Source organism: Mastomys coucha, unplaced genomic scaffold (assembly GCF_008632895.1).
Source record: "Mastomys coucha isolate ucsf_1 unplaced genomic scaffold, UCSF_Mcou_1 pScaffold22, whole genome shotgun sequence".
Lineage (NCBI taxonomy): Eukaryota > Metazoa > Chordata > Mammalia > Rodentia > Muridae > Mastomys > Mastomys coucha.
The window spans coordinates 242,641,990-242,659,504 of NW_022196905.1; the positions used below are offsets into that span (position 1 = coordinate 242,641,990).

General features: G+C 37.3%; 1 protein-coding gene across 1 annotated transcript in view; it reads right to left on the reverse strand.

The window, feature by feature from the left end:
• Window positions 1-354: 354 nt before the first annotated feature.
• Window positions 355-17,515, reverse strand: part of Nae1 (NEDD8 activating enzyme E1 subunit 1) — a 23,505-nt gene continuing 6,344 nt past the window's right edge. The window contains exons 4-20 of the mRNA XM_031341111.1: window positions 16,675-16,705; window positions 15,813-15,884; window positions 15,522-15,601; window positions 14,762-14,871; window positions 12,804-12,913; window positions 12,296-12,358; window positions 11,874-11,937; window positions 11,493-11,584; window positions 8,934-8,993; window positions 8,714-8,847; window positions 7,551-7,626; window positions 7,247-7,286; window positions 5,941-6,027; window positions 5,420-5,512; window positions 2,490-2,604; window positions 2,353-2,402; window positions 355-592 (exon numbers count right to left, since the gene is read on the reverse strand). Coding sequence (XP_031196971.1) covers window positions 483-592; window positions 2,353-2,402; window positions 2,490-2,604; window positions 5,420-5,512; window positions 5,941-6,027; window positions 7,247-7,286; window positions 7,551-7,626; window positions 8,714-8,847; window positions 8,934-8,993; window positions 11,493-11,584; window positions 11,874-11,937; window positions 12,296-12,358; window positions 12,804-12,913; window positions 14,762-14,871; window positions 15,522-15,601; window positions 15,813-15,884; window positions 16,675-16,705 — 1,387 coding nt within the window. The 3' untranslated portion in view covers window positions 355-482. The remainder of the gene's footprint in view (window positions 593-2,352; window positions 2,403-2,489; window positions 2,605-5,419; window positions 5,513-5,940; window positions 6,028-7,246; window positions 7,287-7,550; window positions 7,627-8,713; window positions 8,848-8,933; window positions 8,994-11,492; window positions 11,585-11,873; window positions 11,938-12,295; window positions 12,359-12,803; window positions 12,914-14,761; window positions 14,872-15,521; window positions 15,602-15,812; window positions 15,885-16,674; window positions 16,706-17,515) is intronic.

Sequence of the window (17,515 nt, forward strand, 5' to 3'; positions counted from 1 at the left end):
AGTGCTTGAGAGGCAAAGGCAGGAGGATTTCTGAGTTCGAGGCCAGCCTGGTCTACAGAGTGAGTTCCAGGACAGCCAGGGCTACACAGAGAAACCCTGTCTCAAAACCAAACCAAACCAAACCAAACAGAAAGTTCTATTTTAGTAAGTAATGCTCTTAAACTGTCCACAGCTAAAATCCAAATCTTAAATTCATTAATTAATGTTTTTACTCCTTTTAGTGAAGCAGACATATCTATGACATGTAACTAAAAAATAGCAAACCAGTATTAATGAACTAAATTACAAAGAGCTAGCTTTTATTCTTCAGGAAAGTGATTGCTTTCTTCCCACCATCCACACAACAAGACTATATTACAAATGAGAAAAACTTTTATTAAGCAAACAATTTAACTTCTCTCCTTTAACAGATTTTTACAAACTAAAGCACAAAAGGAAGACAATTACAGTTCAACCATAACATATTACACACAGTGCTTATTCTACAACTGGAAAGTTGCAGATGTTTGTGTCATACCACTATAAATATAAGTATTATTAAAAATTACAAATTGTTTGGTGATTATTTTGATAACTTCTTGAGCAGCAGCTCCTGTAGGAAAAAAGAGAAAAGTAAATGTTTGAAAAGAATACATCTTAAGAGTTAAATAATATATACCAGACTGGGCCTGATGATACATGCTTTTAATCCCAGTACTCAGGAGACAAAGACAGGTGGATCTCTGTGAGTTCAAAGCCAGCCTGCTCAACATAGTGTGTTCTAGGCTGGCCAAGGCTATACAGTAAGACACTTGTCTAAACAAACAAACAAAAAAAAAAAAGCAAGAAAGAAAAAAAAAGAAAAAGAATAGGGTAATAGGGTGTGGTGGTAACTCATTAGGCTGGAGGAGTAAAGGCAAGAAGATCATAAGTTCATGGCCAGCCTCAGTTTACAAATGGAGTTGGAAGCCAGCCTGCTGTACATGAGATCTATGCTCTATAGAATACACCATAGATACAGATGAGTACAAAAGACAAAACAAACAAAAAACATAAAGTAAAGCTGCTTAAAATCCAAAACAAACATAATTTAATGAGTCATAACAAAATAAAAGATTATGATAATTATTATTTGTTTATTTGAGACAGGGTCTTTCTACATAGCTCTCACTGTCCTGAAGCTCACTACATACCAGGCTGGCCTCAAACTCACAGAGATTCACCTGCAACTGCTTCAAAAGTGCTGGAATTAAAGGTATACTACACCATGACCAGCAAAAGGCTGTAATTCTTTATAACTATGTTATTAAAGGAATTTTAGGGATGACCCAATGAGATACTGAGCAACAAATTTTAAAAATAAGGTTATTTCTAATTACATTGGTTTAGAAAGTGGTTAGATACAGAGAATGAACAAAGTGAAGTAAGTTCACATAGTAGTTTGGCTGAAGGACCTTTTTGAAAGGCTGCAGAGAGGCATAAAGATTCTTTTCAAAGAATGCCCTTCCGTTGCATTCAAGGGTTGTATGTATGCTTTAACTTTTTGATTAACATATAAAGAAATGGGTTTCCCTGTGACATTTTCATACTTAACCATCACTAAACTTTGTTCTTATTTGCCCCCTACCCTGTCCTGCCCTATTTCCCCCTCTGACCACATTGTATTTGAATTCTTCCTTTATCTAGTCTGTTTTTATAGTATAAAAAAAGAATAAAAGAAAGCATATTTGTTCTAAATCTCTCATGTGTGTGCATGTATGTATATATATACTCAGGATCAAACCCAGGGACTTTGGAAAAGCTATACACTAAATACGACAGAGCTCCTATAAGGTACTCGAAACACAAGAGAGACTGTAAAATTCTAACAAGAAAAAAAAATCTTTCTTTCTAAACTGAGGCAGCTTCTTTCTACAATACTGAGTGAGGCTGTGAACTTAAACCTCTACTATCACCAAATCTCTCAGGCACCACAGATGTAGCAGAGTACAAGAAGCAAAAATATTGGCTGGGCAGTGGTGGCGCACGCCTTTAATCCCAGCACTTGGGAGGCAGAGGCAGATAAATTTCTGAGTTCGAGGCCAGCCTGGTCTACAGAGTGAGGTCCAGGACAGTCAGGCCTATACAGAGAAATCCTGTCTCGAAAAAACAAACAAACAAACAAACAAAAAAACCAAAAAAAAAAAAAAAAAAAAAAAAAAAAAAAAAAAAGAAAGAAAGAAAGGAGAGCAGTATGGAGGGCAAAGACTAATGTAAGCTCAACAGCTGGCTTCACCAAGCTCCCTAATTACACCAAATAAGAAAACAGGAAACTAATACAAATAGTAACTGTATAGTAACAAATAAGTCATTTCTACAGTCTACAAAACTCACCTCCCAGGAATGCAGCAATGCTGTGTAGCTCAGCAGCTCCGTACCGGCAACTACAGAAAGGATGGAGGTATACATTTGTATTAGTCTTATAACAAACTGGGAGAGTATTATCTCTATATGTTCTAAAGGATACTCACAATTCATGGACATAATCGTCTTTCACCATTACAGACAACCCATATTCCTGAAGGAAGCCAGTAAGACAGGATTTCAACTTCCCTATATCTTCTTCAACTTGATAGTTAGACACTCCTAAAAAAAGTATATATTATATATAATATATACATTTCCATTAAAATAAATATGTGGGCGAGGCATGCTAGTGCACATCTTTAATCTCAGCACTCAGGAGGCAAAGGCAGGCAGATCTCTGTGTTTGTGAATGCCCTGCATTATGTAGTGAGTGCCAGGACTGCCAGGGCTGCATAGATACCAGGTCTCACGGAAAAAAGTGATTCAAACTGTTTTCTCTTACTTAATCCAGTTTCAGGTGGTCTAATCAAAACAGTAAGGTATGATACTAAAGAACAAACATAAACCAACATTTGAAAATATCAGAAATCTGATAAACTAAAATCTGTCACAAATTGAAGTTCAGTAAGTCTTCGTCAGGTCTGGAGTCTGACTTAGTGACAGCATAGAGTCCCATCACTCTAGTGGTTTTCTGTTGTTAGGGTTTCTTGGTCTTTCAAGTCTTTGCTAATTATTGTTCTAGAAGATTAATACAAAATACTCAATAATTGTTTGATCAAAATATTAAAGAGAAAATACTTATATCCTTTAATTTAAATTTCTATTTTCTTACTTTTTGGAAACAAAGTTTTATGAATCCCTGCTAGTCTCAAACTTGTATGTAGTCAGGGTGACCCTGAACTTCTAATTCTCCTGACTTTGCCTCCTGGATGAGAAAACAGGCATATGCTTTTTCAGTACTGAAGATCTCTAAACCTAGAGCTTTGTTCACTCAACAACAACAAACTAAGCTACATCCCCAGCTCTTTATTTCCATCTTAAGTGATTAAATGGCACTGAGGACATAAAGCCCTAATAATATATAACATTTACTAAACATTAGTAGATGCTGGATACTAGTCTATGCCCCTTGTGCTTATGCACTGATTTAATTCTCATAAGAACTCTATGAAGGAGCCACAGCTATTTCTATTTACAGATAGAAAAGCTGGGACACAGACAAATTAAGTTAGTTCATGAACAGCAAAGTTAGAATATAAGACAAGCATTTTGTTGTCGTTTTCTCATGCAGGAAATCTAATCCAGGGCCTTAGGAGCTAGGGCAAGTATTCTACTACTAAGCCAGTCCTACGTCATTTCTTTCTCTTCTTTGTTGTTTGGGACAAAGTCTCATTCTGCAGCCCAGCTGACCTCAGATTCACAGCAATCTTTCTACCTTGGCCTCCTGAATGTCTGCATTCTAGGTATGAACCACCATACCCAGGTGTCAAGCATCTCAGTAAGGAGAGTGAAGATGTCTCTTAGATATTTAACTCAGTCAAACCTTCAGGATGTCAAGCCTAGGTACCACACAACTACCTAAGAACCTCCCGCTTAAAAAAGAACTGCTTCCACTCAAACAATCAAATACCAGAGATAATTTATTTAAAGGCTGACAAGATGGGTCCAGTGGGTAAAGTGCTGCTGTACAAGCATGAGGATCCCTGTTCAATCCCTGAGAACCCACATTAAAAAACTGAGCATAGTGATGTATATCTCTAATCTTATCACTGGAAAACCCAAAGACAGGAGGATCCCTAGGCCTTGCTGGCCAGCCAGTCTAGCCAAATCTGTGAGCTATCAGTTCAATGAGAAACCTTTTCTCAAAAAATAATGTCAACAGCAACTGAATAAGACATTCAATATCAACCTCTGGTCCCCACATATACATGCACACATGTGTACACTTGTGCACACACACACAATTTAACCTGTTTTAAATCACTAAGTTTTTGAGACCTATACAAACACACACACACATATACAAACACATGTGAATTTTAAAAAGACAAATATAAAAATAAGACACAAGAGATGGGGCTAAAGAGTTGGTTCAGTGATTAAGAGCACTGACTGCTCTTCCAAAGGTCCTGAGTTCAATTCCCAGCAACTACATGGTGGCTCACAACCATCTGTAATGAGATCTGATGCCCACTTCTGGTGTGTCTGAAGACAGTTACAGTATACTCACATATATAAAGTAAATAAATCTTCAAAAGAAAAAAAGACACAGAGATATATTAGTGATCTATAGATAACATTCCTCATGATTTGAAAGTAGTAAGCCTTAAAAATCAAATAATAGAGCACAGGGCTGGAGAGATGGCTCAGTGGTTGATAGCAATGGCTGCTCTTCCAGGGGACCTGAGTTCAATTCCTAGTAACCACTTAGTGGCTCATGACCATGTAATGGGATCAGATTCCCTCCTCTGGCAAGCACTCATACATATATATATATACATATAATATACAACTAAACAAATCTTTTTTAAAAGAAAAATCAAATAATAGTTCCAATGCCCAAAGAATACTCAAATTCTGGTGGCGCACGCCTTTAATCCCAGCACTTGGGAGGCAGAGGCAGGCGGATTTCTGAGTTCGAGGCCAGCCTGGTCTACAGAGTGAGTTCCAGGACAGCTACACAGAGAAACCCTGTCTCGGGGGGGAAAAAAAAAAGAATACTAAAATTCAGGTCAAGTTGGTTTTTCTGTTTGTTTGGTCTTTTTTGAGGCAGGTTTCTCTACATATCCCTGACTGTCCTGAAACTCACTCTGGTGACCAGCCTGGCCTTAAACTCAGAGATCTGCCTGCCTCTGCCTCCAGTGCTGGGATTAAAAGCATGGGCCACTATACCTGGCATCAAGTCAAGTACTTAGTCAAGATTTTATTGAGTGAACCTGATGGTTCAGGCCTATAAATCCAATACCTAGAAGACTGATGAAGTTCACAAGTTCAAGGTCAGCCCAAGCTAAGTAAGCTCCTGTCTTAGAACAACAAAACAACAAGAAAGCCAAAAGCTGTTCTCTGAATCTGGTAAATCACCGGCTGTTCTTACCTGGGTATCTGCCATGCTGTTTATGAAATCGATCCACAGCCCGCAACATCAGGTATAGGACGATCTCATTATCTGGATTGTCCATACTAGAAACTGAAAGGAAAAGAAAAATCAGTACAACTAGATAACATACACTAGCAACAAAAGGCAGAATTCATACTCAAGTTTCAGGATACAAGACATACTAGCAAAAAATATTAACTATTTTACTAAAATAAAGTATAAATTATAAATAAGAAATATATCAAGATGTAACACAGAGGGTCTTATAGACTCCTAGTTGGAGTCTCTACCAAGATAGAAACATGATGATGTAAGTTCTTATATACAACATACAATGCATTCAGTCATCTAAGCACAATTTAATGTATTTATTTCTGTAAAATATATGTAAATTAAAATCATTCAGGTACTCTATAAAATATAAAATATTCACATTATCTTTAGAGTACCACTTATTCAACACTATTACACACGTTTTATTAATGTCTTTTAACTTAGCATCTGGTTGTTATACTTACTAATTTTCTCTTTGTTGGCTGTATCCAAACCATACTCTTCAGCTAAAGATCGACATCTTACTACTCGAAGAAATGCAGAATTGCTGCCTGGAAACAGTAAAGATTTCAGGATGGTTGTGACAACTGCATACACCAAATTATGGGTCACTTTAAGAACAAGAAATTAGGGCTACAAGACGGATCAGCAATTAAGAGGGCTTGCTGTTAGTGGAGAGGAACTAAGTTCAGTTCCCAGCAGACACCTACCCACATCAGGTACCTCATGACTACTTATAACTCTAGTTCCAAGGGGATTTGACATCTGTGACCTCTGCAGGTACACATATCCATACACAGATAGGCACACATAATTTAAAAATAATAAAAATTTTGAAGCAGTTATTCATTAAAAATTTTATTGAGTGACCACAGTACTGTGGGTTTTGTTAGATACTGAGTATTAATGGTATGAACCAATTCCTGCCTTGGTTACATTCTCAGTTCGGTGTGTAAGAAAGCTTAAAACATAATTGTGTGTCCATGTAACTGTCCCTTGGGGTTCCTTTGCTTAACTGATATGCCATCTTTCTTTTCTTTTCTTTTCTTTTTTTGTTTTTTTTTTTTTTTGAGACAAGGATTCTCTGTGTAGCCCTGGCTGTCCTGGAACTCACTCTGTAGACCAGGCTGGCCTCAAACTCAGAAATCCACCTGCCTCTGCCTCCCAAGTGCTGGGTTCAAAGGCATGCACCACCATGCCCTGCTAAGCCATCTTTCTAACCCTGTAACTAACTTCATGAAACTGTTACTTCTGTGTGTGGTATGTGCATGGGTGTGCTTATCAATCCGTGAACATGTGGTGGCCAAAGATTGATCCTGAGTATCTTCTACCAATCTCTACTGTATTATTTTTCTTTTTGTTTTTATTTGTTCTCCTATTTTTTTGAGACAGGGTCTCATACAAACTCAGAGCTCACCACTTCAGAACTGAACTCAGTCTCTGTTTGCATGGCAAGCACTTAACCCACGAGCTATCTCCCAACCTGCACTGACTCCAAGATAATGCTTTTACCTCCTAAAGAATTAGGGAGAAAACCCAGAAGCCCAGCCATGAATAACATGGCAAATTCTTAATTCTATTACAGTCACTTAACATACATCAAATGTTCCAATGGCCCAGGCTTAAAATGACCTTTACATTACAAGAAAACAAAATTTACCTAACGATACACACACCCTACTTCAAGAATTTCAACCACTTAAAACTCCCAAGAACACCCTCTGTAGCATATTTTTTATCAAGCAAAATAAGAAAATTAAAAGGACTTACAAAGCAATTTTAATTCTTTCTCTGAAATGGACTCTGGTGCCTATAAAAAAGATAAATGCAGGTTTTTCTCTAGCACACACACATAAACACAAAGACAACAATGGCACAGCACAAAGCCACTGGCTGTGAGATGAACAGCTCTTCCCAAGAACTTGGAAAACATTTCAAACACACCTGTTCTCTTGTAACAGGGGCACTTCTGCCAAAGAAGCCAGGGCCATGCCTTTCCTCTCTAATCCCTCCCTCGCTGAGCTCCGTGCTGCAGGGAGAAGTACTGTCCAGATGCAGTGTGTTCACCACTTACCTGGCCAACAGACTGAAGCAATTTGGCAACATGATTACCTACAGCAGCAGCATCTTTCTTTGCTTTCTCACGGTAACTGGAGAAGAAGAACAACAAAACCCTACAATTAAAGACTCCTAAAATTAGCAAAACTAAAGTCACCTTTAAGTGAACAAAACCTTACTCTCAATTAAAAGTATTTGGAAACATATGAAATGTGAAAAGGTAGAGAAATGTCGCCAGCAGCACCCCTCACTAGTTAGGCGTTTTTGAAGAGCTGGCAGCCGAACTTCTGGAGTCCTTTAAAACCAAGGCTCCGTCATCATACCCTACAGCACCCAACTTAAATCTACCCAGGTAACACCCATAGGAGTCTTTATCGAGTCATTTTCTTTTGGTCATCAATCTTTCAAAACTTAAGGAGTCAGTGACTGTAGGTGAACACCTATTTTCCAGTATCCCCATCTGACACACACAGACTCCGAAGGTTGGGTCTCCATGGATGTTACTTTTTTTGTAACTAAGGTACAGTGCTGATGAATCCAAGGGAGCTGGCCCGGTTTCCTCCAGGGCCAAATGTTGCCAAACAGAGAAGATCAGTGCTTAACAAATCTTGGTTTGTTGTTGTAGTCTATGAGTCAAAATTCTGAGAATTTGGGAAAAGACAACTGAAGACAGAAACTAATATGACTTTAGTTTTATTGCTTGGAGGTAGAATTCTTGCTTTGCACGTACATGAGGACCCAGGTTCAATCCCCAATAGTACCACCTTCACCCTAAAAAGGTATGGCTTTACGTGGGAGAGACTCAGCTTTAATACTGGTCATTTTTACAGAGTCAAGTACAACTAGATATTAAACAAAGTTTTTCATGATTTATACTATTGGACAGGTTTGAAGTATGTGATTCTCCTTGACAACTTCAAGAAGGTAAGTTGTTCATGTAACATATTTTCTTGGGTCCTCTGTCAGAAACCAGGGTCTGAGTCCCTCTAGGAGGGCAGTTAAGTAGCCTGCTACACATTAGTTTAAAAATAATGATAAAGCATGGTGGCACATTCCTTTATTCCCAGCTGAATTCAAGGCTAGCCTTGTCTACAAAGCTAATTCTAGGACAGCCAAAACTACACAGAAAAACCCTGTTTTGAAAAACAAACAAAATAGCAACAACTAAAAGTCACTTACACATTCTGCAGTTTTATGTATTTGCTTGAATCTGCAATCATATCAGGAATTGTGCCTCGAACAGGTAAATTTCCTTGACCCTCCTTGGCCACAAATTCCTTTAAGGCACGAGCTAGAATCCAAAAAGATGGCGTCTAAAAGAACAAGAAAAGCCTACTATGAAGGTGTGTGTATTCTGAGCTGGTACTGAAGACAGCTCTATTTTCCTTCTCGTTGTTACCTGTTTGGTGATATTTATGCATTGATCATCATTAAATATATCTTCGATGCTGCTTGGGATCTAACAAAGGAACACAAAACATTTACTTACATTAAGAATTCTGTCCACTTTTATTTTCAATGCTATTTCTTCAAATAAGTTCTTTATATTTTCAAAGTGCAGTGAAATATCAATTTCTGATATATTTAGTTTTATTTACAATCAGATTCTGATGGAGATCTGATGGGAAAGAGAACGGAAGAAAATCCTCTCCTGGGTGTTAGCATTTCAGACAAGCCTCCTAATATCTACTTGGAGAGAAGGAAAGCCAAACATGTCATTTTGTATACTTTGTATCTGGAGACAACAAAGATTATGGACATTACTACAAAGCTAGATTTAAAGCTGTTCATGGATTCCTATCTTATGAAAATCCTGAAATTCACTCACCCTAATTCCAGGCTGTTCAAAGAGACAACCACTCTAACCCAAAACAAGTAATTATGCAATTTTGAACTTGCAAGATCACCATACTAATAAAACCTTTACAAACTATAGGCTTTGATTCTACCACTGTGCAGACAAAACAGAATTCTCAGTGGTAACCTCGTGACTGGTGTCTTGGCTTCCAACCCCACACCCTCTACTGTATTCCTAAGAGTCAACAGTCTTTTGAATGGCCCACTGTAGTGGCACACATCTTTAATCTCAGCACTAGAAGGCAGAGGCAGGTGAATCTCTGTGAGCTCCAGGCCAACCTGATCTACTAATGAGATCCAGGCCAGCTAGCAATATATGTAGTGAGGTCCTGACTCAACAGCAAACAGACCTTCCTACTTCTCTGCTCAAAACCCTTCAACAGTCTGCAAGATTCTGTTAGGATATAGCCCTTTCTAGCTCTCCAAACCCAAATCCTTCCTATGGCTTTCCTTCTCCTTCAATCATATTGACTTTCCCACTGACCTTTAACAAACGTGAAACTTCACCTCACTCCGTGACCTGTGCACGCATCTTCTGCTTGAGAAGCTCTTGTAGCAGATCTCTGAGTGCACTTCACTCAGGTCTGTTCCTCCTTCCCCACTCCCTCTTCTAATACTGCCCCCTAGATACTCCCTATCCAATACCCAGACCCCTTCTTGCCTTCTCACCGTCTAACTTTGTTCAGTTTACTGCCCTTCTACTCCTAGAGCTGTTTTCTGTTTTATTTTTGGGATAAAAACTCTTGTGCGCCGGCTGGACTAGAGCTCACTACGCAGCCAATGTGGTCTCAAGCCTCTCCGTCCACCTCCTCAGTGCTGGCATTACAGGTACATGCCACCATGCCTAGCTTTACAATCATTCCTTAGTTTTAAAAACTGATTATTACATTTTATTTTCAGTAGAAATGCAGATCTAACATGTATAATTTGATAGCTATACATGTACATTTTCGACATTCTTTCCAATTAAGATAAAAGATGTTCCTCAGCTAGAATGATTTACAAGGCATACACTCAGGAACCGTTTCATGGTCTTCAAAATGTCTACAGTGACTTGAGTGCTTTCCTACTGTGAAAGGCAGCACTCAAGCTATAAACTGTAAGAGAACTATAAAAATCTCCCAACTGTCTTATTCCATACTTCCTCAAAAACAAACAAACGAAAAACTGAGGAAACTGAAAAATAATAATAATAAGTAAAAAAGTCTAAGTTATTTTCTGATTTTTTTTTTTTTAATGTATTCTGTTGGGCTTAAACTCACTATGTAGCCCACGCTAGCTTTAGGCCTCAGATTCTGAATCCACCTGCCTCAACCTCTGAAGTGCCAAGATTACAGGTGTAAGCTACCATATCCAGCTTATAATTTTTGAAATGTACAAGTCATTAAGAACATCTCCAATTATATCTAAATAACTGCTGCAAAAGAAAATGCAAGATAGAAAAATTTAACTTTTGCATTAACACTTCTTTTGACTAGCAAAATATCATTTGTAATTCTTACCTCCAAATTCTCAACTATTCACAAATCATATTTAAAATAATTCATATAATTCTCTAAGTGAAAAAAATTATTTTATTGCTATTATATGCTGAAGCACTGACATAATTTTAATAGAGGTTTTTTGTTTGTTTGTTTGTTTGTTTGTTTTTTTGAGACCAAGTCTCATATGCCCCAGCTGGTTTTGAACTTGCTGTGTAGCCGAGGATGACTACTGATCATCTTGCTCCCCATTCCCAAGTGGTGGACTTACAGGCATTCACCACCATGCAGGGCTCAAAACTTTATTAAAACTAAACTGGTATTTTGGGATAGGCATGGCACATCTTAACACTTGAGAGGCAGAGGCAAGAAAAGTATCACAAGTTCAAAAACAGGCTGCTCTATACAGCGAATTTGAAGGTAGTCTGAGCTACATGAAAAGACCTTAATAAAAACCAAACCAAACCGAAACAAAAAACATTTTTTTTAAATCAAGCTAATTTATAGGTACTTATTCTAACTTACTATACACATTTGGGCAATATTAAGTTAAACTGTTATATCAACTTTCACATTATGAAAATGTCAGAAAACACAGGTTTGAGCAATTCCTTTGATACCTGAGTTATATTTAGTGCTGTGTTCACATTTTTGATAGCTTCTTCAAAATTCTCTTCGTCTTCTGGAGCTCCCTTCTCATTCTTTAAAATCCCTATTAAAACAAGAAATATCAAACAATGTCTCTTTTCACTTTGGCTTCCCAGCATTATAGAAAAACCTTATCAGGCTCTGAACAAAGGATCTCAATGTGACCCTTAACAGGAAGTATAGCCGTCATTCGTTCTTCTTAAACTCTAAGAAATGGTGCCTTTACCCCCAGGGAAAGTAAAATAACTCATGACAGCATTATCTGACAATAAATACTGGTTTCAAGCATTATTTTTCAATATGTAATACTTTATATGCTTTATATAATACTTAATTACAATGCAAAAAATTACCTTGTCTTATCAAATCTCTGAAGTCCTCTTTTTCTTTATAGCTTTTAGGAATTCGTCCATTTGTCTAAATTGATTAAAATATTTAAAAATCTAGTTATCAAAATTCAAAATATAAAAACTAGGTATTCTATGGTTTCCCCATTATATAATCACTAAAACAGAGGCTTGCTTAATTTAGAAAGAGTAACTGTAGGCCATTTCTTTACATTCATTCTCCACAGTAGTTTCAAGATGAAATTTACTGAAATTCCAATTTGTTAATTAAAATATCAGTACTGAAAGAATGGTAGCTAGACTTCAACTGAAAAGCTCCCACTTGCAATACACCCTCACAAGGGAAAACATTAACCTCCCATAACCCTCAAAAGAAATCTCTTATCGTATCTTAAAAATACAATATTTTTTTTTAAAAAAGTACATACTTCATTATACCACTGTGCTAAATATTTAGCTATGATCACAATCCATGGAGTATGGCTATGATCCTAAAAATGAAACACAAATTGAAGAAAATATCAGGATTAGTTAATAATAACTTCACATACCATCTTACTTTCAATATTTATAATTATCTTCTAATCCACACAAAGTAATAAACAGGCAAATGAATTGGTTTAATAAAACTGGTTTTAGAAATGATTTCTGGGTGGCTGTGGAGTAGCTCTGTGAGTAAAATGCTTGTCAGACCCAATGGCTATAAGCTGAAACCTTAGTGCACAGGTCAAGGCAAGCAGATCCTGGATCTCACTGGCCAATCAAACTAGATGAATAGCTAGCTTCAAATTGATGAAAGACTGTCTCAAAATACAAAGTAGAAAGCAACTAAGAGAACCCGAGGTTTACCTCTGGCTTCCACAGGTGCATGCATAGGTTTCTGTAAACACACACGCGCGCGCACACACACACACACACACACACACACACACTAACCTTTTTTTCCATATGGTCCAAGTCATAAGACTGAAAATGTTCTCTCAGTTCAGGAAATGGCTTATCTAATCGTAGATCCTCCAATGCATTATCTGGATGAGATTCTATTACTGTCAAGCAATCCCAAAAGATAATCAATTCTTTAGTAATTTAGTACATTATAGGAACTTAAGACATACACACACACACATACATTTTGGATGATTGGAAATGGACTCTTACTTTATAGCCCAGGCTAGCCTTGAACTCATGGCAATCCTTCTGCCTCATCATCCTGCTTGTTGTTTATAGGCATGACCCAACACACCAGGCTGGAAACCTATACTTTTTTTTCTTGAGACAGGGTCACTCTAGCCTTGATTGCTTCTTTTACTCAATGTCAGTTATTCCCACTTCCTGATCTTACTTGTACACTGCTTTCCACATGAGGGATACAAAACAATGTACAATTTCAGCGAGTATTTGCAAGGAGGGTAGAAGTCTACCACCTCCTATGTCATTGCAGACAAGTAACAATTATCTTTCTGGGCTGAGATAACAGTATCAGCTTAATAAAGGTTCTGTAAAGAGTAAATGAAGCTATTTACATAAAAGGAGGCACAAACCTGCCTCCTCTTACCCACTCCTGCAGCATGTCCCCTAAGCTGGAGGCTCTCACCCTGTCCCTCTTCCTCCCTTCTTTACCCCACTCCCACTGCACATTGCAAACTTAACAGCCTTCACTCTTGGCTCGTTTAAGTTCACTCACTCTCTACTCATACTCTAACATTAGAGCAATCACTTAAAACAAAAATGTTGCCCTGTCACTTTCCACTTTTAACTCTTAAATGGCCTGACATTACCTACCAAAAGCTTATCCTAACTGCCCACGTGACATTAATCCTTGTGAGACTTCAGTGTTAATAGCTGTTGTTACACCAACAGAATGCCTGGCTCATATCATAGCTAGCTTAGAATGAAAACACTTTATTTAGTAGAAGCATTTTTACTCAATACTAAAGGAAATTTTTATAAAATTCTAAAGGAAATTTTTATAAAATTCCAAGATTACAATTCTATAGGAAGAGCTGATATCAGCTCTGGGCTAATGTAGGCCTACCTATGAATAACTGGTTTCCTTTAACACTGTTTCCTTAGGAATAGTAACTAGACTTATCATGTAATTGGACATGGAATGGGGAAATCTAAGGCAAGTATGAGACTGAAACAAAAGACAGGTGGGAAATGGTGGTGTAATGGAGTGGCAAAATTACAATTACTTTTATTCTGTATGTTACTATATCCTATGCTATAATTAACAATTATGCTACTTGAAGTAGCAACAAAATAATTTTATGGTTAGGGGTCACCATAACATGAGGAATTGTATTAAAGGGTCATAACATTAGGAAGGTTGAGAACCACTGATGTAATGTTTGTGTCAAGGTGACCCACACACTCCTGTGGCAACCCTGAACGTCCTCCTTTGGGTTGGGGAGCAGAAACTAGGCGTTTATATAGCTGCTGGGCCTCTCAACAAGACAAGGAAGGTGTGCGCTACATCTCTGGCCCACGTCCACTTACAGTGTTATGTAAGGAAATAGCAGTCAAAAACCCTTTGAATCAGGCTAGAGAGATGGCTTAGTGGTTAAGAGCAGTGGTTATCTTCCAGAGAATCCAGGCTCAAGTCCCAGCACTGACATGGTGGCTCACAACCATCTGTAACCCCAGTTCTGGATGATTCTGGACCCTGTGGACACCCATATACACTTGGTACACAGTCATACATGTAGGCAAAACATCAATACACATATAAAAAAGTAAGTAAAGTTAAAAAAACTATTCAATCTTATTGCCTTTTTGAACCTGTACTGCTATAAATTTATTTTGTAATTCAAAACTGACTTCCTAAATTAGCAAGTTTCTAAAATTATTGCTCAAGCAACCATTAGCAAGTCCCATATGCTTAACAATTTTACCTGGATGTTCTTTTATAATAATCCTCATATAACCAACTAGTCCATATGACCTACAGATCAAAAGAGGGATCTGGGAATTCCAGAGAACATCTGCTAAACGCAGTAATGTACTGAAAAAGAAGGCAAAGTAAGAACATAAGCAAGCAAATATATGCCAGACACGGAACAGTCTAACGCAAACAGGCAAGAATACAGTGGAAAGCAAGCAGTTTCACTGGGCAACAATCTCAGAAGTGACTGGGATGTGAAACCTCAGTCTGTAGTATTAGGAAGAATGCTGGTGGACATACCATCTAAACATTTTCATGATAGTGAGACATTTCCAAAACCCGTATACACCTACAAATCCTCCTGTAATCAGTAACTACTTAACTACTTTGATTTCAGTTTTCTCAGTTTTGGTGTTTCAGAAACACTGGAGCTCATTATGCAGCTCAAGCTATCCTGAAACTTACTGTGTAGGTCAGGCTAGCCTTGAACTCCTAGTCTTCTCTCTCTGGCTCCTGAGTGATGAGATTGCAGTGTATATTACCATAGCTGGCTTCTAATTAATTTTTCATCCCTTAGCAATATCTAATGTTCCCTTAAACTACTTTAAACATATCCAAATATCTAATTTTTTATTCCCTACCAAGAGTTCCAAATGAAAAGCTTCTTTAAGAATTTTAGAAACAAGATAAAATATGTATACAGAAAGATGTACATAGGGAAAACTGTAAACCAAGTAAGACTAAGAAAAGCATTAACATCAAAAATTTACCTTTCAACAAGCTGAGTTGCAACCACAACAGTAAACCTACAGAAAAATGAAGGGTCATTGTCTAGAAGGTTTTCTGGACTCTAAATAAGACAAGGGAAGGAAAAATTCAACAGTTTCACATATTAAACGTGGCAGAAAAACACATAAGCTATTTTAATATAAACAAGTTGACAAATTAAATTCCAACTAAATATAAATGACGCAAAAATTAAAAATTCTAAGTTCTGGGATTTTGAATTATTTTTTAAAACATACTGTAGCAAAGAAAATAATAATGTATATGTATTATACCTCTTCCACAAAACTTCCAGAGACATCACTATTTAGTTCTTGTAAGAATTCCATGGCAGCTTGAGCTCGGTTCTTTTCAAAGACAAAGCATTTGATTTGAATTAGAAAGTGCTTGGCTACAATGTGATTACACACTTACAGATCAAGAAAAACTCACTGTGAAACTTTCCAAATTCCATGCTTGGATGTGACAATTCTACTTCTTAGGATTTAACTGAGGTCCAAGTAGAACATTACTCAGGTTGAACTAAGCAACCACTTACAGAGTTCTTAAGTGACCACATTATTTGCCCTTGACTTTTCTGATCAGGTGAAAGACAAAAACAGGCAGCAAGCAGGGTTGTGCTGGATCCTGTTCAGACCCATCTACCCACCGACATCTACAGTCCCACAGAAGAGTGGCCAATCACTAAAGTAAGCACAACTCCATTCAGAATGTAACACAGCTTTCATTTGAAGTATAAAAGTGTGTGTGTGTGTGTGTGTGTGTGTGTAGTATAAAAACTAAGGTTTTCATTTGAAGTATTAAAAAAAAGAATTTTCTGGCTAACCCCACTTACTAATTTCCTACCACAGTACTCTATCCACTGAACATCAATGTTACTCAAGACTTTAATAAAGGACAGTGCAAAATCACAGGCAGTACTCTAACTTCTTAAATAAACTACCAAAAGATTTACCAGATTAGAAAATGAGCTAAACTAACTTTTCCCTCAGAGAATAGATCTTTTAAAGTCAAAACCTTTTTGGCAGCCAAGACATAGTGGCACTATTAGATGCTCACACACACACATTCAGTAACAAGACATAGTGGCACTATTAGATGCTCACACACACACATTCAGTAACAGGGACTTCTTACCTTGCCAATACTGCTTTTTTGAAGGAAAAAACTAAAGGGGATAGAAAAAAGCTAAGATTTATATGGCTATAAAGCAAAAGTTGTTTAACACTTATACTAGTGTGCACCTTGCATACTTTACCACTGAGCTATCCCCAGCCCACAAACACTATTTCCATTAACTGACTGTTAAGTCTTCTTGAAGGAAGAGGACGGGTACGTCAGTGTTCTCTAGGGCACACACTTCATAACATGTGCTGAGAGAAAAGGGTTCTAAGAATGAAAAAGAGGAAACACCACATGGTCTATCTCCTCCCTGGAAAGTCATAATGTACCTGAAAAGAACATTTTATAGTAAAGAGGTTTATTTATAGTAACCTCTTTGACCCATTTCCCAAACTTGTTTGACCATGAAATCCACTGTTCCATTTAATAGCTATTAACATTTCCTATAACCAATGTTCTGCAGACACCTGGGAAATGCTGTAGTGGACTATTTGCTTTTGCAAGAAATTATAAAAGATTCATTCAGACTTCCTCCCACATATATGCTGGTCACATCCCAAAGGCCCATATTGTGGCTGTTGATGAGAGTCAGGGCACAATTTTGTGGCAAAAGCACATGGTTCCATAAGAAAAAAAATTCCTTAGTGTAAGTACAAAGTAATGATTGTATTATTCTTAAACCATCCCGCATAGTCAGGAAGGTAAGCAACAATAATAGAACTTTTATTATTTTATAGATACTAATAAAAGAGTTGTGCTGTAGGTAGCAGAAGCATACTATGCCCCAAAGAAAACATATCAAAGGAAATAGGAACTAAAATCTTTTTTTGTTTGTTTGGGTTTTTTTTTTTTTTTT